At 39.2% G+C, this 22,170-nt stretch overlaps 1 protein-coding gene across 1 annotated transcript in view; it reads left to right on the top strand.

The window, feature by feature from the left end:
• Window positions 1-22,170, top strand: part of ANAPC1 (anaphase promoting complex subunit 1) — a 592,717-nt gene that overhangs the window by 78,468 nt on the left and 492,079 nt on the right. The window contains exons 18-19 of the mRNA XM_053712607.1: window positions 14,131-14,205; window positions 14,483-14,748. Coding sequence (XP_053568582.1) covers window positions 14,131-14,205; window positions 14,483-14,748 — 341 coding nt within the window. The remainder of the gene's footprint in view (window positions 1-14,130; window positions 14,206-14,482; window positions 14,749-22,170) is intronic.

The following is a 22,170-nucleotide window of genomic DNA, read 5'->3' as shown; positions in this document are numbered from 1 at the left end:
TCTTCAGGCATGGCCTCAACTAGCTGCGGCCAAATTCATCAGACAACTGTAGCTTACGTCAATCATCAGGTGGGAACAAAGAGTTCCCTAGCGATGACGGAAGTAACCAAAATAATCAGGTGGGCGGAGGATCACTCCTGCCATTTCTCAGCAATTCACATCCCAGGAGTAGACAACTGGGAGGCGGATTTTCTAAGTCGTCAGACTTTTCACCCGGGGGAGTGGGAACTCCACCCGGAGGTTTTTGCCCAGCTGACTCAGCTATGGGGCACTCCAGAGTTGGATCTGATGGCGTCCCGTCAGAACGCCAAACTTCCTCTCTACGGGTCCAGGTCCCGGGACCCCAAGGCGGTATTGATAGATGCTCTAGCAGCGCCTTGGTCCTTCAATCTGGCTTATGTTTTTCCACTGTTTCCCCTTCTTCCTCGTCTGGTTGCCAGAATCAAGCAGGAGAAGGCTTCGGTGATTCTGATAGCGCCTGCGTGGCCACGCAGGACTTGGTATGCAGACCTAGTGGACATGTCATCTGTCCCACCATGGACACTGCCAATGAGGCAGGATCTTCTTATACAGGGCCCGTTCAAGCATCCAAATCTAGTTTCTCTACGTCTGACTGCTTGGAGATTGAACGCTTAATTCTATCAAAGCGTGGTTTCTCTGAGTCAGTTATAGATACTCTGATTCAGGCTAGAAAGCCTGTCACCAGGAAAATCTACCATAAGATATGGCGGAAATATCTTTGTTGGTGTGAATCCAAGGGTTACTCATGGAGTAAGATTAGGATTCCAAGGATATTGTCTTTTCTCCAAGAAGGATTGGAGAAAGGATTGTCAGCTAGTTCCTTAAAAGGACAAATATCTGCTCTGTCTATCCTTTTACACAAGCGTCTGGCAGAGGTACCAGACGTTCAAGCGTTTGCTCAGGCTTTAGTCAGAATCAAGCCTGTCTATAAACCGGTGGCTCCGCCATGGAGTCTAAATCTAGTTCTTTCAGTTCTTCAAGGGGTTCCGTTTGAACCTTTACATTCCATAGATATTAAGTTGTTATCTTGGAAAGTTTTGTTTTTAGTAGCTATCTCTTCTGCTCGAAGAGTTTCAGAATTATCTGCCTTACAGTGTGATTCACCTTACCTGGTGTTCCACGCAGATAAGGTAGTTTTGCGTACAAAACCTGGTTTTCTTCCTAAAGTTGTTTCTAACAAGAATATTAACCAGGAAATAGTTGTTCCTTCTCTGTGTCCTAACCCTTCTTCGAAGAAGGAACGTCTGTTACACAATCTTGATGTAGTTTGCGCTTTAAAGTTCTATTTACAAGCAACTAAGGATTTCAGACAAACATCTTCCTTGTTTGTTATCTATTCTGGTAAGAGGAGAGGTCAGAAAGCGACTGCTACCTCTCTTTCCTTTTGGCTGAAAAGCATCATCCGTTTGGCCTATGAGACTGCTGGCCAGCAGCCTCCTGAAACAATTACTGCTCATTCTACCAGAGCAGTGGCTTCCACATGGGCTTTTAAAAATGAGGCTTCTGTTGAACAGATTTGTAAGGCAGCGACTTGGTCTTCACGGCATACTTTCTCTTGTTAAGTGTGTTCAGTCCACGGGTCATCCATTACTTATGGGATATATTCTCCTTCCCAACAGGAAGTTGCAAGAGGATCACCCAAGCAGAGCTGCTATATAGCTCCTCCCCTCACATGTCATATCCAGTCATTCTCTTGCAACTCTCAACAAAGAAGGAGGTCGTGAGAGGAGTTAGGAGTTTTTTACTTAATTATTCTTCAATCAAAAGTTTGTTATTTTAAATGGCACCGGAGTGTGCTGTTTTTTCTCTCAGGCAGTATTTAGAAGAAGAATCTGCCTGCGTTTTTTATGATCTTAGCAGACGTAACTAAGATCCACTGGCTGTTCTCGCACATTCTGAGGAGTGGGGTAACTTCAGAAAAGGGAATAGCATGCAGGGTCCCCTGCAAATGAGGTATGTGCAGTAAAATATTTTCTAAGGAATGGAATTGACTAAGAAAACACTGCTGATACCCATATGATGTAAGTACAGCCTTAAATGCAGTAGTAGCGACTGGTATCAGGCTGATAAATGTATGTGCAGTAGAGTTATTTTCTAGGGAATAGAATTTGACTGAGAAAATACTGTTAATACTGAAATAATGTATGAGCCTTAACTGCAGTAGAAGCGACTGGTAGCAGGCTTAGTGTTAACTCTACATAACATTTGAAATGTTTGTTTAAAACGTTTACTGGCATGTTAATCGTTTTGTGAGGTACTTTGGTGATAAATCTTTTGAGGCATGATTTTTTTCCACATGGCTAACGTATATTTCTGCATAGAAACGGTTATATCAGGTCTCCCACTGTTGTAATATGAGTGGGAGGGGCCTTTTTTAGCGCCTTGTTGCGCAGTTAAAATTCAATCACAGTCTTCCTGCTTCTTCCTCCTTGATCCAGGACGTCTCCAGAGAGCTCAGGGGTCTTCAAAATTCATTTTTGAGGGAGGTAATCAGTCACAGCAGACCTGTGACAGTGTGTTTGACTGTGATAAAAACGTTAACTGTTAAATTGATTATCCGTTTTGGGTATTAAGGGGTTAATCATCCTTTTGCTAGTGGGTGCAATCCTCTGCTAATTTAATACATTTACTGTAAAAATGTGGTTGCTATAACTGAATTAGTTCATTGTTATTTCAACTGTGACAGTTTTTTGTGTTTTTAAAAAGCGCAGCAGCGTTTTTTATATTGCTTGTAAATTTATTGAAAGTATTTTCCAAGCTTGCTAGCCTCATTGCTAGTCTGTTTAAACATGTCTGACACAGATGAATCTGCTTGTTCATTATGTTTGAAAGCCAATGTGGAGCCCAATAGAAATATGTGTACAAATTGTATTGATGTTACTTTAAATAAAAGTCAGTCTTTACCGGTAAAGAAATTATCACCAGACAACGAGGGGGAAGTTATGCCGCCTAACTCTCCTCACGTGTCAGTACCTTCGCCTCCCGCTCAGGAGGTGCGTGATATTGCGGCGCCAAGTACATCAAGGCCCTTACAAATCACTTTGCAAGACATGGCTAATGTTATGACAGAAGTATTATCTAAATTGCCTGAGTTAAGAGGCAAGCGCGATAGCTCTGGGTTAAGGACAGAGCGCGCTGATGATATGAGAGCCATGTCTGATACTGCGTCACAATTTGCAGAACATGAGGACGGAGAGCTTCATTCTGTGGGTGACGGATCTGATCCAGGGAGACCGGATTCAGAAATTTCACATTTTAAATTTAAGCTTGAGAACCTCCGTGTATTGCTAGGGGAGGTGTTAGCGGCTCTGAATGATTGTGACACGGTTGCAATCCCAGAGAAATTATGTAGGCTGGATAAATACTATGCGGTATCGGTGTGTACTGACGTTTTTCCTATACCTAAAAGGCTTACAGAGATTATTAGCAAGGAGTGGGATAGACCCGGTGTGCCCTTTTCCCCTCCTCCGATATTTAGGAAAATGTTTCCAATAGACGCCACCACATGATACTTATGGCAGACGGTCCCTAAGGTGGAGGGAGCAGTTTCTACTTTAGCTAAGCGTACCACTATCCCGGTGGAGGATAGTTGTGCTTTCTCGGATCCAATGGATAAAAAATTAGAAGGTTACCTTAAGAAAATGTTTGTTCAACAAGGTTTTATATTACAGCCCCTTGCATGCATTGCGCCTGTCACTGCTGCGGCGGCATTCTGGTTTGAGTCTCTGGAAGAGGCTATTCGCACAGCTCCATTGGATGAGATTATGAACAAGCTTAAAGCACTTAAGCTAGCTAATGCATTTGTTTCGGATGCCGTTGTGCATTTAACCAAACTAACGGCTAAGAACTCCGGATTCGCCATCCAGGCGCGCAGAGCGCTATGGCTTAAATCCTGGTCAGCAGACGTGACTTCTAAATCTAAATTGCTTAATATTCCTTTCAAAGGGCAAACCTTATTCGGGCCCGGCTTGAAAGAAATTATTGCTGACATTACTCGAGGTAAGGGTCACACCCTTCCTCAGGACAGGGCCAAATCAAAGGCCAAACAGTCTAATTTTCGTGCCTTTCATAATTTCAAGGCAGGAGCAGCATCAACTTCCTCCGTTCCAAAACAGGAAGGAACTGTTGCTCGTTACAGACAGGGTTGGAAAGGCAACCAGTCCTGGAACAAGGGCAAGCAGGCCAGAAAGCCTACTTCTGCCCCTAAGACAGCATGAAGAAAGGGCCCCCTATCCGGAAACGGATCTAGTGGGGGGCAGACTTTCTCTCTTCGCCCAGGCTTGGGCAAGAGATGTCCAGGATCCCTGGACGTTGGAGATCATATCTCAGGGATACCTTCTGGACTTCAAAGCTTCTCCTCCACAAGGGAGATTTCACCTGTCAAGGTTATCAACAAACCTAATAAATAAAGAGGCATTTCTACAATGTGTACAAGACCTCTTAGTAATGGGAGTGATCCACCCAGTTCCGCGGATGGAACAAGGGCAAGGTTTTTACTCAAATCTGTTTGTGGTTCCCAAGAAAGAGGGAACCTTCAGACCAATCTTGGACCTAAAGATCTTAAACAAGTTCCTAAGGGTTCCATCGTTCAAAATGGAAACTATTCGAACCATCCTACCCATGATCCAAGAAGGTCAGTATATGACCACAGTGGACTTAAAGGATGCCTACCTTCACATACCGATTCACAAAGATCATTATCGGTACCTAAGATTTGCCTTTCTAGACAGGCATTACCAGTTTGTAGCTCTTCCCTTCGGGTTAGCTACGGCCCAGAGAATTTTTACAAAGGTTCTGGGCTCGCTTCTGGCAGTGCTAAGACCGCGAGGCATAGCGGTGGCTCCGTACCTAGACGACATTCTGATACAAGCGTCAAGTTTTCAAAATGCAAAGTCTCATTCAGAGATAGTTCTAGCATTTCTGAGGTCGCATGGATGGAAAGTGAACATGGAAAAGAGTTCTCTATTACCACTCACAAAGGTTCCCTTTCTAGGGACTCTTATAGATTCTGTAGAGATGAAGATTTACCTGACGTAGTCCAGGTTATCAAAACTTCTAAATGCTTGCCGTGTCCTTCATTCCATTCCAAGCCCATCAGTAGCTCAGTGCATGGAAGTAATCGGCTTAATGGTCGCGGCAATGGACATAGTGCCATTTGCGCGCCTACATCTCAGACCGCTGCAATTATGCATGCTAAGTCAGTGGAATGGGGATTACTCAGATCTGTCCCCTCTACTAAATCTGGATCAGGAGGCCAGAGATTCTCTTCTCTGGTGGTTATCTCGGGTCCATCTGTCCAAAGGAATGACCTTTCGCAGGCCAGATTGGACGATTGTAACAACAGATGCCAGCCTGCTAGGCTGGGGCGCAGTCTGGAACTCCCTGAAGGCTCAGGGATCGTGGACTCAGGAGGAGAAACTCCTCCCAATAAACATTCTGGAATTAAGAGCAATATTCAATGCTCTTCTAGCTTGGCCTCAGTTAGCAACACTGAGGTTCATCAGATTTCAGTCGGACAACATCACGACTGTGGCTTACATCAACCATCAAGGGGGAACCAGGAGTTCCCTAGCGATGTTAGAAGTCTCGAAGATAATTCGCTGGGCAGAGTCTCACTCTTGCCACCTGTCAGCGATCTACATCCCAGGCGTGGAGAACTGGGAGGCGGACTTTCTAAGTCGCCAGACTTTTCATCCGGGGGAGTGGGAACTTCACCCGGAGGTCTTTGCTCAACTGATTCTTCGTTGGGGCGAACCGGAACTGGATCTCATGGCATCTCGCCAGAACGCCAAGCTTCCTTGTTACGGATCCAGGTCCAGGGACCCGGGAGCGGTGCTGATAGATGCACTAGCAGCCACTTGGGTTTTCAACATGGCTTATGTGTTTCAACCGTTTCCGTTGCTGCCTCGACTGATTGCCAAGATCAAACAGGAGAGAGCATCGGTGATTCTGATAGCGCCTGCGTGGCCACGCAGGACCTGGTATGCAGACCTAGCGGACATGTCGTCCTGTCCACCATGGTCTCTGCCTCTGAGGCAGGACCTTCTAATTCAGGGTCCTTTCAACCATCCAAGCCTAATTTCTCTGAGGCTGACTGCATGGAGATTGAACGCTTGATTCTATCAAAGCGTGGTTTCTCGGAGTCGGTTATTGATACATTAATACAGGCTCGGAAACCTGTTACCAGAAAAATTTACCATAAGATATGGCGTAAATATTTATATTGGTGTGAATCCAAGAGTTACTCATGGAGTAAGGTTAGGATTCCTAGGATATTGTCTTTTCTACAAGAGGGTTTAGAAAAGGGCTTATCTGCTAGTTCATTAAAGGGACAGATTTCTGCTCTGTCTATTCTTTTACACAAACGTCTGGCAGAAGTTCCAGACGTTCAGGCTTTTTGTCAGGCTTTAGCTAGGATTAAGCCTGTGTTTAAGACTGTTGCTCCGCCGTGGAGCTTAAACTTAGTTCTTAAAGTTCTCCAAGGTGTTCCGTTTGAACCCCTTCATTCCATTGATATTAAGCTGTTATCTTGGAAAGTTCTGTTTTTGATGGCTATTTCCTCGGCTCGAAGAGTCTCTGAGTTATCTGCCTTACATTGTGATTCTCCTTATCTGATTTTCCATTAAGACAAGGTAGTTCTGCGTACTAAACATGGGTTCTTACCTAAGGTAGTTTCTAACAGGAATATCAATCAAGAGATTGTTGTTCCATCATTATGTCCTAATCCTTCTTCAAAGAAGGAACGACTTTTGCATAATCTGGACGTAGTCCGTGCCCTGAAGTTCTATTTAAAGGCAACTAAAGATTTTCGGCAAACTTCTTCCCTGTTTGTCGTTTATTCTGGACAGAGGAGAGGTCAAAAGGCTTCGGCCACCTCTCTCTCTTTTTGGCTTCGTAGCATAATACGTTTAGCCTATGAGACTGCTGGACAGCAGCCCCCTGAAAGAATTACAGCTCATTCCACTAGAGCTGTGGCTTCCACCTGGGCCTTTAAGAATGAGGCCTCTGTTGAACAGATTTGCAAGGCTGCAACTTGGTCTTCACTTCATACCTTTTCAAAATTTTACAAATTTGACACTTTTGCTTCTTCGGAGGATGTTTTTGGGAGAAAGGTTCTACAGGCAGTGGTTCCTTCTGTTTAAAGTTCCTGCCTTGTCCCTCCCATCATCCGTGTACTTTAGCTTTGGTATTGGTATCCCATAAGTAATGGATGACCCGTGGACTGAACACACTTAACAAGAGAAAACATAATTTATGCTTACCTGATAAATTTATTTCTCTTGTAGTTTGTTCAGTCCACGGCCCGCCCTGTCTTTTTTGAGGCAGATCTAAATTTTAATTGAAACTCCAGTCACCACTGCACCCTATAGTTTCTCCTTTCTTGTCTTGTTTCGGTCGAATGACTGGATATGACATGTGAGGGGAGGAGCTATATAGCAGCTCTGCTTGGGTGATCCTCTTGGGAAGGAGAATATATCCCATAAGTAATGGATGACCCGTGGACTGAACACACTACAAGAGAAATAAATTTATCAGGTAAGCATAAATTATGTTTTTTCAAAATTTTACAAATTCTATACTTTTGCTTCTTCGGAGGCTTTTTTTGGGAGAAAGGTTTTGCAAGCAGTGGTGCCTTCCGTTTAAGGTACCTGTCTTGTTCCCTCCCTTCATCCGTGTCCTAAAGCTTTGGTATTGGTATCCTACAAGTAAAGGAGGAATCCGTGGACTGGATACACCTTACAAGAGAAAACAGAATTTATGCTAACCTGATAAATTACTTTCTCTTGTGGTGTATCCAGTCCACGGCCCGCCCTGGCAATTAAGTCAGGTAAAAATTTACCACTGCACCCTATGTCACCACTGCACCCTATGGTTTCTCCTTTTTCTTCCTAACCTTTGGTCGAATGACTGGGGGGTGGAGCTAGAGGGGGAGCTATATGGACAGCTCTGCTGTGTGCTCTCTTTGCCACTTCCTGTAGGGAAGGAGAATATCCCACAAGTAAAGGATGAATCCGTGGACTGGATACACCACAAGAGAAAGTAATTTATCAGGTAAGCATAAATTCTGTTTTTTCAGTATTGGTTTGGCTGTCTGCTATATGTGGATGTGTGTCTTCCGATAAGTATGTATAATTTTTTTGAGACACTATGTTTTTTGAGACACATCTATGTTTGGCGCTTTGTTATAAAGTTTTAAATATATGTATTTGCTTATATTTGCAAAGAGTCAGGTCTATGTATATTTCCCTTTTCTGCAGACTATCAGTTTCAGTATGGAATTTGTTTTGTGAAGATTATTTTAAAAAAAAATTCTTACCTGGGTTTCCAGATTCTTTCAATTTGACTTTGTTTTCCAAATTTTTGCGGGCAAATTAAGCTTGTGGGTACACAAAATGCCGTTTTTTATGGCGTAATTTTTGGCGTAAAATTGTGTCTAAGATGACATAAGTTTAGTCATTTCCTGTGTCTTTGTGGACGTGAGTTGTTTGGGCACGAAGTCACGCTTGTTAGGACGCTAGTTGCGTCATTTCCTGATGTTATCTTTGACTTCCTTTTTGCGTCATGCGTTATACTTGGCGCCAAAAATCTTTTTTGTATATTACCCCTCTTCCTTTAATGCTTCTGTTTCTCTTCATATTAAGAGCTATGATGCTTATTTGTTTGCATCTTACTTTAGCGTAAGCATTTTTTCCCATTCCTGAAACTGCTATGAGGAAATTTGGATATTTTGTTTCAATGTTTTTTTTCTTTTTACATTTTGCAAGATGTCTCAATCTGATCCTGCCTCTGATGTTGCTGTACAAATCATGCTGCATGAACACAGTTCTACCAAAGCTAAGTGTGTCTGTTGTAAATTAACTGATGTTATTTCTTCAGCCCAATTATGTGGCATCTGTCATGATAAGCTTTTGCATGCTGATAATGTTTCTATTAGTACTAATACATCGTTTGTTGTTCTTTCAACGTCTAATGTACCTGATATTCCTGCAGATGTAAAGAATTATATTGCTGCAGCTATAGATAAGACTATGTCTGCTATTCCACCTTCAAATAAACGTAAAAGGTCTTTCAAAAACTTCTCATAATTCTGATAAAATTTGTATTGACCGACAGCATACAGAAATGTCCTCTGCTGATAAGGTTATCTTCTGGTTCAGAAGATCCTGATTCAGATTCTGAAATTGACAAATCTTCCTATCTGTTTAAGGTTGATTATATTTGTTCTTTATTAAAGGAAGTTCTGGTTACTTTTGGTATTGAAGAGTCTAGTCCTCTTGATAATAAAGCCAGTAAACGTTTAAATACTGTTTTTAAACCTCCTAAGGTTGCACCTGAGGTTTTTCCTGTTCCAGATGCTGTTTCTGATATGATTACTAAAGAACGGTCTAAGTCTGGTTCTTCTTTCAATCCTTCTTCTAGGTTTAAGAAGTCGTATCCTTTACCTGTGGCTAATTTAGAGTTTTGGGGAAAAGTTCCTAAGGTTGATGGGGCTATTTCTACTCTTGTCAAATGTACTACTATTCCTATGGAAGATAGTACTTCTTTTAAGGAACCTTTAGATAGGAAGATTGAATTTTATCTTAGAAGAGCATATTTACATTCTGGCTATTTTCTTAGACCTGCTATTTCTATGGCTGATGTGGCTGCTGCTTCAACTTTTTGGTTGTACAGTTTAGCCCGGTTGGTATCAGATCATGATTAGTCCAACATTTATTCTTCTGCTTCAACATGCTAATCATTTCATTTGTGATGCTATATTTGACATTATTAAAATCAATGTTAAATCTATGTCTTTAGCTATTTTAGCCAGGAGAGCTTTATAGCTTAAATCTTGAAATGCTGACATGGTGTCTAAATCTAGATTACTATCTCTATCTTTCCAGGGTAAGAATTTATTTGGTTCTCAATTGGATTCTATTATTTCCACTATTATTGGAGGGAAGGGAGTTTTTTTACCTCAAGATAAAAAGTCTAAGGGTAGATTTAAGGCTCCTAATCATTTTCGTTCCTTTCGTCAGAATAAGGAACAAAAGTCTACTCCTTCCCCTAAGGCCTCTGGTTCCAATTGGAAACCATCTTCAAATTGGAATAAAACCAAGCCTTAGAAATGACCAAATCCAGCCCCCAGGACTGCATGAAGGTGCTCAATCCAGTTCAGCTGGTGGGGGGCATATTGAAATTGTTTCAGGAAAATTGGTCAGGTTCTGTTCAAAATCAGTGGATTCAGAATATTGTGTCTCAAGGGTATCAATTAGGTTTTAGAATAAGGCCTCCCATGGGAAAATTCTTTCTCATGCTCCAACAAATCTTGTGAAAGTTCAGGATTTTCTGAAATGTGTTTCAGATCTAGAGCTTTCAGGAGTAATTATTCCAGTTCCTCTACAGGAACAGGGTTTGGGGTTTTATTCAAATCTATTCATTGTCCCAAAGAGAGAATTCTTTCAGACCAGTTCTGGATCTGAAACTTTTAAATCGTTTTGTTTCAAGATGGTGACTATAAGGACTACTCTGCCTTTTGTTCAGCAAGGGCATTTTATGTCCACAATAGACTACAGGGATGCTTATCTTCATATTCCAATTCATCCAGACCACTATCAGTTTCTGAGATTCTCTTTTCTAGACAAGCATTTACCAGTTTATCGCTCTTCCATTTGGCCTAGCAACAGCTCCAAGAATCTTTTTGAAAGGTTGTCGGTGCCCTTCTATCTGTAATCAGAGAGCAGGGTATTGCGGAGTTTCCTTATTTGGGTGATATCTTGGAACTAGCTCAGTCTTTTCATTTAGCAGAATCTCACACAAAACAACTAGTGTGGTTTCTTCAAAGGCATGGTTGGAGGATCAATTTACTAAAGAGTTTCTTGATTCCTCAAATAAAGGTCACCTTTTTAGGTTTCCAGATAGATTCAGTGTCCATGACTCTGTCTTTTAACAGACAAGAGGCAAATGAAATTGGTTTTAGCTTGTCTAAACCTTCAGTCTCGATCATTCCCTTCAGTGGCTATGTGCATGGAAGTTTTAGGTCTTATGACTGCAGTATCGGACGCAACCCCTTTTGCTCGTCTTCATATGAGACCTCTGCAGCTTTGCATGCTGAATCAATGGTGCAGGGATTATACTCTGATATCACAATTGATATACTTAAATCCCAACATTCAACTCTCTGTCTTGGTGGTTGGACCTTCATCGGATTATTAAAGGGTCCTCTCTTGTTTGTCCTTCTTGGACTGTGATCTCAACAGATGCAAGTCTTACAGGTTGGGGAGCTGTCTGGTGGTCTCTGACAGCACAAGGAGTTTGGAATCCTCAAAAAGCGAGGTTACCAATCGACATCTTAGATTTCCGTGCTATCTTCAGAGCTCTTCAGGCTTGGCCTCTATTAAAGAGAGAACTTTTCATTCGTTTTCAGAAAGACAATATCACAACTGTGGCATATGTCAATCATCAAGGAGGGACTCAGTTTTTTTTAGCAATGAAGGAAGTATCTTGGATACTTTCTTGGGCGGAGTCCAACTCTTGTCTAATTTCTCGATTTATATTCCAGGTGTAGACAATTGGGAAGCGGATTATCTCAGTCGTCAGACTTTGCATCCAGGGGAGTGGTCTCTCCATCCAGATGTTTCAGCAGATTGTACAGATGTGGGGTCTTCCAGAAATAGATCTGATGGTGGATGCATTAGCAGTTCCCTGGTTTTACCAACCTGCTTACATTTTTCCACCTCTAGTTCTTCTCCCAAGGGTGATTTCCAAGATCATAATGGAACAATCTCATGTGTTTGTGATAGCACTTGCAAGGCCTCACAGGTTCTGGTATGCGGCTCTTGTCCGGATGTCCAGTTGCCAGCCTTGGCCACTTCCTTTAAGGCCAGACCTTCTGTCTCAAGGGCCGTTTTTCCATCAGGATCTCAAATCTCTAAATTTGAAGGTATGGAAATTGAACGCTTAGTTTTTAGTCATAGAGGTTTCTCTGACTCAGTAATTGACACTATGTTACAGGCTTGTAAGTCTGTTTAGAGGAAGATTTATTATCGGGTTTGGAAAACCTATTTTTCATGGTGCTCCTCTCATAATTTTTCTTGGCATTCTTTTAGAATTCCTCGCATTTTACAGTTTATTCAGGATGGTTTGGATAAGGGCCCAGAGGCAGAACTTTTTTGACTTTCTGAGATTGTTTTAGTGAAAAATTTTAAATTGGGCAATCACACTAAAGCAGTTCAACTTCAGTGTGTTGATTAACTAGAGAATAAAGTAATTTTAAAAGTTTTATAATATATTGCAGCAGTTGAATATTGGATTGCAAATTAGCTGCAGACAAACAAATACATTGTAAAAAGTCTCTTGAATACATTGGTTTCATTTTCTCTTAGTCTAACATAGAAATGTTGTAATAAAAAAGATGTATTGCTCATAAGAATGTTTTACATTCAGAAAAAAAGGCTTTGCAGTCTGGGAAAGGCTAGGTGGCGGGCTTGAAAAAATCTGGGAACCAGTCAACAATCAATGCTCTGCTGCTTTGCTGCTCTCCTGGATATTTCACTGTTCACTTCAAACAGCACTTTGCTGTGAATGTACTGTGTTAAGGAAAACTTGCACAGTGCAGCCAGAACACAGCTGTTTCAAGAGAAAAGCCCTGATGTGACGCAGAGCTGAAAAGTTAAAGCAGTAACAGTTCCTGCATGTGTCCTGTTCTTTCTGCAGACATGCTGCATTTTCTGCGTTGGGGGATAAGGGTTTGTCTGCAAATACTTTGAAGGGACAATACTCTGCTCTTTCTGCCTTATTTCATAGAAAGATTGCTAAACTTCCTGATATTCACAGTTTTGTTTAGGCTTTGGTTCGTATCAAACCTGTTATGAAGTCTATTTCTCCTCCTTGGAGTCTTAATTTTGGTTTTAAGAATTAGCAGGCTCCTCCTTTTGATCATATGCATTCTTTGGATATTAAACTACTTTCTTGTTATTTATTTTGGCTATCTCTTCTGCTAGAAGAGTTTGAGTTGTCTGCTCTCTTGTGAGTCTCCTTATCTGATATTTCATCAAGATAAAGCGGTTTTACGGACTTCATTTAAATTTTTGCCTAAGGCTGTGAATTCTAACAACATTAGTATGGAAATTGTTGTTCCTTCCTTGTGTCCTAATCCTAAGAATTCTCTTTAGAGATCTCTACATTCTTTGGATGTGGTAAGAGCTTTGAAATACTATGTTGAAGTTTCTAAGGATTTCAGAAAGTCTTCTAGTCTATTTGTTATTTTCTCTGGTTCCAGGAAAGGTCGGAAAGCCTCTGCCATTTCTTTGGCATCTTGGTTGAAACTTTTGATTCACAAGGCTTATTTGGAGGCAGGACTGTCTCCGCCTCAGAGAATTGCTGCTCATTCTGCTAGATCAGTTGCCACTTCTTGGGCTTTCAAGAATGGAGCTTCAGTTGATCAGATTTGCAAAGCAGCAACTTGGTCTTCTTTGCATACATTTACTAAATTTTACCTTTTTTTTTTTACGTATATTTGCTTCTTCAGAAGCAGTCTTTGGTAGAAAAGTTCTTCAGGCAGCTGTTTCAGTTTGATTCTCTTTGCCTATGATTTGAGTTTTTTGAAATTTAAGAAAACTTAATTATTATTTGGATTTAATTTTTTCAGCGGAAGTAGCTGTTTTTATTTTTTCCCTCCCTCTCTAGTGACACTGTGGATTTCCAAATCTTGGGTATTTTATCCCATACGTCACTAGCTCATGGACTCTTGCCAATTACATGAAAGAAAACATAATTTATGTAAGAACTTACCTGATATATTAATTTCTTTCATAGTGGTAAGAGTCCATGAGACACACCCTTTTTTTGGTGGTTATGATTTTTTTTGTATAAAAGCACATTATTTTTTCCAGTTCCTCTCTTTTTGTATGCCTTTTTACACCTCACTACTTGGCTATACGTTAAAACTGAAGTATTTGTGTGGTGGTAGGTGTATTTATAGGCTTTTTGAGGTTTGATAAACTTTGCCCCCTCCTGGTAGGAATGTATATCCCATACGTCACTAGCTCATGGACTCTTGCCACTATGAAATTAATGAATTTATCAGGTAAGTTCTTACATAAATTATGTTTTTGCTTTGTTTTTAAGCTTGACTTTGAGGGATCTCTGTCTCCAGTGATTGCTCCTAAGAAAGCCCGTCCGTCTGAGACAGGATCAGAAGAGGTATTTAATTTTTTCAAATGTTAGTAAGGCTTTACCTTTTATAATGATTAGAGATTTATTACTCTGTACTTCCACATCTTATTTTATCAATGTACTATTTTTTTCTGGAGTTTGCTTTTATATGCTGACACTGTACATTTTGTGATTTTATATATATATATATATATATATATATATATATATATATATATATATATATATATATATATATATATATAAAATTAAATTCTCCCTGCTAGATATCCCTTGGCTTTACTTTGTTGATTCTTCCTTTTAGGACTGGGAGTATCTTATACATTCAGACTATCATCGAAATGTTGAGAATCACTTTTTAGCGAAAGCTTTGAAGTTGGATCCTTTGGAAGTTCCACTACCAAATGATGATATTCAGTATGTCCAAAATTTGGACTCCACAGCACTTCTTTTCAGCCACATACCTGCAATTTTCTATGTTCTTCATCTGACCTATGAGGAGCTAAAATTGAACACTTTAATGGGAGATGGGGTCCGCTCTTTGGTGGTTCTGCTTGTACAGCTGGCTAGGTGATTATATTTAGAAATCCTTTTATTTCTTCAACATATATTCAGTAAAACATTTTTAAAGATCTCTAAATTGTGGTTCTAAATCTGATGTATTTTTATCAAATATAATTTAATATAATTTTTATAGTAAAAGCTACTAAACCATTACGACTGAGTGAAATAAACACTGAAAGGTCCTCCATTATTGGAAATAGTTTATTAGGAGCTAAATTATATGTTGAGATAAGATGAATATATACAGGGGTATATATACAGTATGTGTATGTATATATGTATATATGTGTGTATATATATATATATACACAGTATATATATATATATATATATATATATATATATATATATATATATATATATTAGGGATGCACCGAAATGAAAATTCTGGACCGAAACCGAAAATTCAGGATGCCCTTGGCCGAAAACCGAAACCGAAAATGACCTTTTTCCCAAATGATTTTAAAATAGGTTTTTTCTATAATTGTATTAATAATATTAGACTTTTTAATGAATTTAATTACTCTAAAATGAAAAACTACAAGCCATTAAAATAAATAACCACACTTTTATTGAAAGTAACTCACCAAAATTAGACAGAAAATAAACTTAATAAAATATATATATCTCAAATAGTCCAATTTTTACAGGACATCTCTAGCTATAATAAACCAATATGGGCAACACCAATAACTAAATATAAGAATCACATTGAATAGTATGAATACGTTGCCAAATTGTCTGTTTGCTGTTTGCTTTGTCTCTCTATCCAAGATTAGCCATCTTTCAGCAGGAGGAGGAAAAGATGAGGGAGATAGTGAATGGTTACTGGTTCAAACCCTTTATGCACAATTCACTATGGTGTGGTCTGTTATATGCCATTTAAAGGCTATATGGGAGTATCCTTAGACTTGGCCAAAAGATGTATCGGGGGGGGGGGGGGGGGCTGTATTTCTTACATGAAATAGGCCTGTGTTTTAGAAAATCTATTACCAGTTATGACACCACACAAATAATTATACATTTTGATCTACAGTAAATCCTGGGAAACCTATAACCCATATTTTTATTGCCCTAAACTTTTTTCATTGTTTACAGTGTTTGATTCTTTTATTGCAAAATACTTATATTAAAGGGCCATTTTTGTGAAGCAAAAAATTATGTACTCTAATTCATTAAATAATGTATTTTTTTTTATTTTCAGTAGAATGTCCCTTTAAAGGGACTGTAAACAACTTGTAATTACAGCACTTTTCTGTTGTTCATTGTTGGGCAAGTCTTAACATTTTTCCATTTGCCTTATTTGTAGGAGCCAATCTTGGCTAAATTGCATGAAAAGGGGTCAAAATTAACATAAATAATAAAAATATATGTAGTTTTATTATACTTAAACATTTCATATATATTTCGTATAAATAAAGGTGTCCCTTTTAATCACTATAGTCACCAATGAGAAGAACTTGATTATTTTTTTTTGCCTTTAACTAAGAATAAATAACAAACGCCCTTTTTCTGGGAAACATTAGATTGTTAGATTGGATTCTTTAATGAAGGGTCCATTTATTATTTCCTATAAAATGCACACGGTACAAATTATTTGTTGAGAAAATGTTAGTCTGGGAAGCCTGCTTCTTCGGTTATTTGTATACCAACAGACCAACATTTATTTATTTATTTATAAAATATTTTACCAGGAAGGATACATTGAGATTTCTCTCGTTTTCAAGTATGTCCTGGGACATACCATTTCAAAAGCTTCAATTTTAGACAATCAGTGCAAAATGTCTGGCAAAGACAATATATTGTTACGCTTTGGTGATGTTTAGTTCAGGTTAAATTTTGTTTAAATTGAAGTATAGATGAAGTGTCCAATGGTAAACCAGTTTCAAAATGTCACTTGTTAAAGGGCCATGATACCCAAATGTTGAAACACTTGAAAGTGATGCAGCATAGCTGTAAAAAGCTGACTAGAAAATATCACCTGAATATCTCTATGTAAAAAAGTAAGGTATTTTACCTCAAAAATTCCTCGATAGCCACATCCCATTGTAAAGAACTTCTAAGCAGCAAATCAGTATGTCTGTCCCGGGACAGCTAAGGGAGTGAGCTTACGTGCACACTTATCTTATTTCCCTATTCAGTTTAATTAAGTTTTACTATGGAATCTCATGAGAGTTAAATGAAATCTCATGAGATCACAGTAAAAGAGTTCATGACCTCAGCACTGCTGATGCTGATTGGCTGCTGTTCATTTCTTAATTTTTTTTTTTTTTTTTTTTACCTGTTGCTGAGCAACAGCTGAAGTATATTTTTTTACACAGAACTTACTCTGCTGAGCTGAGGAAATTGTGAGGTAAAATATCTTCTTTTCTTTCTAATGACACAATGAGTCCATGGATCATCTAATTACTATTGGGAATATCACTACTGCCCAGCAGGAGGCGGCAAAGAGCACCACAGCAAAGCTGTCAAATATCACCTCCCTTCCCCAGTCATTCTCTTTGCCTATGTTAGAGCAAGGAAGTGGTAAAGTTAGGTGTTAGTAAAAGATTCTTCAAGCAAGATTTTATTATTTTTTAAGTAGTGCAAGATTGTGCTGCTTTGTACTATGGTGTAGCCGTAGTCCATATCAGTCTCTTCAGAAGAGCAGTGGTGGCTTTAAAGCAATGGGAAATTGTGGGACATAATTCTAAGGGGGAGTTCGTTTCTTTTTTAATTTGCTCCACTTTGGTTGTTTAAATGTTAACAATAGTTAACTATAGCTTTATTCTTCTATAATTACTCTGAGCCTTAGGGCTTTTAGATATATTCAAATAATTACCTTTTAAAAATATATCACTTGGGTAAGCGAGCTACGCTACCCCTAGCTGATTCAGTTTTTGTGGAAAAGGTGTAATTTTATATTTAATATCAGATTTCTAAAAATAACATCACCTAGTCTAATATATCAGCTGTATTGATTAAAATACAGTTTCACAGCTGGTTGGCGAATTGTGCTACCGGCTCTGTAGGAAATATTGTTAAACTGTTGGTCTTTAAGATATATTTTTAAGCATTTATCTTAATAATAATCTGTTGGATTAAGCAAGTTGTGTTACTACCGCCATACTAAGACCATTTTTTATAACCAAATTAATATCACAGTGGTAACACTACTCAACCTGATATATTAGTAGCAATATGCAAGCCATTAACACAGCTGAAAAGTAATCTTCTTGTTACTGAATTGTAATAAAGAATATAACTATTGTTTCAAGTCAATAATAGATGCTGCAGTACTTTTTTCCATCAATCTTAGCCTTACCTTACAACATATGTTACAAAACATACGCTAGTTGAATATAATCAGTGGTATACAGCAGGACCAGCACTGACCTCCCAGACCATATACCAATATATCCAGAGACTTTCTCTGTCAAACTAATAACCCCATGCTGTTATTTTTTGTTGCAACATGTGATATAATACATAATGGCTTAACCCCTTTATAATATTAACATAGGGGCTAGCATAATCCTTTTGAAACTACAACGGTTGCATACAATAATCAGCATTTTACAAATCACTTTATAATACATTTCTTTCATGTAATTAACAAGAGTCCATGAGCTAGTGACGTATGGGATATACATTCCTACCAGGAGGGGCAAAGTTTCCCAAACCTTAAAATGCCTATAAATACACCCCTCACCACACCCACAAATCAGTTTTACAAACTTTGCCTCCAAGGGAGGTGGTGAAGTAAGTTTGTGCTAGATTCTACGTTGATATGCGCTCCGCAGCAAGTTGGAGCCCGGTTTTCCTCTCAGCGTGCAGTGAATGTCAGAGGGATGTGAGGAGAGTATTGCCTATTGAATGCAGTGATCTCCTTCTACGGGGTCTATTTCATAAGGTTCTCTGTTATCGGTCGTAGAGATTCATCTCTTACCTCCCTTTTCAGATCGACGATATACTCTTATATTTACCATTTCCTCTACTGATTCTCGTTTCAGTACTGGTTTGGCTTTCTACAAACATGTAGATGAGTGTCCTGGGGTAAGTAAGTCTTATTTTCTGTGACACTCTAAGCTATGGTTGGGCACTTTATTTTATAAAGTTCTAAATATATGTATTCAAACATTTATTTGCCTTGTCTCAGAATGTTCAACTTTCCTTATTTCCAGACAGTCAGTTTCATATTTGGGATTATGCTTTAAATTATCATATTTTGTCTTACCTCAAAAATTTGACTTTTTTCCCTGTGGGCTGTTAGGCTCGCGGGGGCTGAAAATGCTTCATTTTATTGCGTCATTTTTGGCGCGGATTTTTTTGGCGCAAAAATTCATTTCCGTTTCCGGCGTCATACGTGTCGCCGGAAGTTGCGTCATTTTTTTGACGTTATTTTGCGCCAAAAATGTCGGCGTTCCGGATGTGGCGTCATTTTTGGCGCCAAAAGCATTTAGGCGCCAAATAATGTGGGCGTCTTATTTGGCGCCAAAAAATATGGGCGTCGCTTTTGTCTCCACATTATTTCAGTCTCATTTTTATTTGCTTCTGGTTGCTAGAAGCTTGATGTTTGGCATTTTTTTTCCCATTCCTGAAACTGTCTTATAAGGAATTTGATTTATTTTGCTTTATATGTTGTTTTTTCTCTTACATATTGCAAGATGTCTCACGTTGCATCTGAGCCAGAAGATACTACAGGAAAACCACTGCCTGCTGGATCTACCAAAGCTAAGTGTATCTGCTGTAAACTTTTGGTAGCTATTTCTCCAGCTGTTGTTTGTAATAATTGTCATGACAAACTTGTTAAAGCAGATAATATTTCCTTTAGTGATGTACCATTGCCTGTTGCAGTTCCCTCAACATCTAAGGTGCAGAATGTTCCTGATAACATAAGAGATTTTGTTTCTGAATCCATAAAGAAGGCTTTGTCTGTTATTTCTCCTTCTAGTAAACGTAAAAAGTCTTTTAAATCTTCTCTCTCTACAGATGAATTTTTAAATGAACACCATCATTCTGATTCTTTGGACTCTTCTAGTTCAGAGGATTCTGTCTCAGAGATTGATGCTGATAAATCTTCATATTTATTTAAGATGGAATTTATTCGCTCTTTACTTAAAGAAGTACTAATTGCTTTAGAAATAGAGGATTCTAGTCCTCTTGATACTAATTCTATACGTTTGGATAAGGTTTTTAAAGCTCCTGCGGTTATTTCAGAAGTCTTTCCTGTTCCTAATGCTATTTCTGCAGTAATTGCTAAGGAATGGGATAAATTGGGTAATTCATTTACTCCTTCTAAACGTTTTAAGCAATTATATCCTGTTCCGCCTGACAGGTTAGAATTTTGGGACAAAATCCCTAAAGTTGATGGGGCTATTTCTACCCTTGCTAAACGTACTACCATTCCTACGTCAGATGGTACCTCGTTTAAGGATCCTTTAGATAGAAAAATTGAATCTTTTCTAAGAAAAGCTTATCTATGTTCAGGTAATCTTCTTAGACCTGCTATATCATTGGCTGATGTTGCTGCAGCTTCAACTTTTTGGTTGGAAACTCTAGCGCAACAAGTAACAAATCGTGATTCTCATGATATTATTATTCTTCTCCAGCATGCTAATAATTTCATCTGTGATGCCATTTTTGATATTATTAGAGTTGATGTTAGATTTATGTCTCTGGCTATCTTAGCCAGAAGAGCTTTATGGCTTAAGACTTGGAATGCTGATATGGCTTCTAAATCAACTCTACTTTCCATTTCTTTCCAGGGAAACAAATTATTTGGTTCTCAGTTGGATTCTATTATTTCAACTGTTACTGGTGGGAAAGGAACTTTTTTACCACAGGATAAAAAGTCTAAAGGTAAAAACAGGGCTAACAATCGTTTTCGTTCCTTTCGTTTCAACAAAGAACAAAAGCCTGATCCTTCGTCCTCAGGAGCAGTTTCAGGTTGGAAACCATCTCCAGTCTGGAATAAATCCAAGCCTGCTAGAAAGGCAAAGCCTGCTTCTAAGTTCACATGAAGGTACGGCCCTCATTCCAGTTCAGCTGGTAGGGGGCAGGTTACGTTTTTTCAAAGAAATTTGGATCAAATCTGTTCACAATCTTTGGATTCAGAACATTGTTTCAGAAGGGTACAGAATTGGTTTCAAGATGAGACCTCCTGCAAAGAGATTTTTTCTTTCCCATGTCCCAGTAAATCCAGTGAAAGCTCAAGCATTTCTGAATTATGTTTCAGATCTAGAGTTGGCTGGAGTAATTATGTCAGTTCCAGTTCCGGAACAGGGGATGGGGTTTTATTCAAATCTCTTCATTGTACCAAAGAAGGAGAATTCCTTCAGACCGGTTCTGGATCTAAAATTATTGAATCGTTATGTAAGGATACCAACGTTCAAGATGGTAACTGTAAGGACTATATTGCCTTTTGTTCAGCAAGGGAATTATATGTCCACAATAGATTTACAGGATGCATATCTGCATATTCCGATTCATCCAGATCATTATCAGTTCCTGAGATTCTCTTTTCTAGACAAGCATTACCAATTTGTGGCTCTACCGTTTGGCCTTGCTACAGCTCCAAGAATTTTCACAAAGATTCTCGGTGCCCTTCTGTCTGTAATCAGAGAACAGGGTATTGTGGTATTTCCTTATTTGGACGATATCTTGGTACTTGCTCCGTCTTTACATTTAGCAGAGTCTCATACGAATCGACTTGTGTTGTTTCTTCAAGATCATGGTTGGAGGATCAATTTACCAAAAAGTTCTTTGATTCCTCAAACAAGGGTAACCTTTCTGGGTTTCCAGATAGATTCAGTGTCCATGACTCTGTCTTTAACAGACAAGAGACGTCTAAAATTGATTACAGCTTGTCGAAACCTTCAGTCACAATCATTCCCTTCGGTAGCCTTATGCATGGAAATTCTAGGTCTTATGACTGCTGCATCGGACGCGATCCCCTTTGCTCGTTTTCACATGCGACCTCTTCAGCTCTGTATGCTGAACCAATGGTGCAGGGATTACACGAAGATATCTCAATTAATATCTTTAAAACCGATTGTTCGACACTCTCTAACGTGGTGGACAAATCACCATCGTTTAATTCAGGGGGCTTCTTTTGTTCTTCCGACCTGGACTGTAATTTCAACAGATGCAAGTCTCACAGGTTGGGGAGCTGTGTGGGGATCTCTGACGGCACAAGGAGTTTGGGAATCTCAGGAGGTGAGATTACCGATCAATATTTTGGAACTCCGTGCAATTTTCAGAGCTCTTCAGTTTTGGCCTCTTCTGAAGAGAGAATCGTTCATTTGTTTTCAGACAGACAATGTCACAACTGTGGCATACATCAATCATCAAGGAGGGACTCACAGTCCTCTGGCTATGAAAGAAGTATCTCGAATTTTGGTTTGGGCGGAATCCAGCTCCTGTCTAATCTCTGCGGTTCATATCCCA

This window comes from Bombina bombina, chromosome 4 (assembly GCF_027579735.1).
Source record: "Bombina bombina isolate aBomBom1 chromosome 4, aBomBom1.pri, whole genome shotgun sequence".
NCBI lineage: Eukaryota > Metazoa > Chordata > Amphibia > Anura > Bombinatoridae > Bombina > Bombina bombina.
The sequence above is the reverse complement of the archived record's forward strand: the minus strand, read 5'-3'. Positions and strand labels throughout refer to the sequence as shown.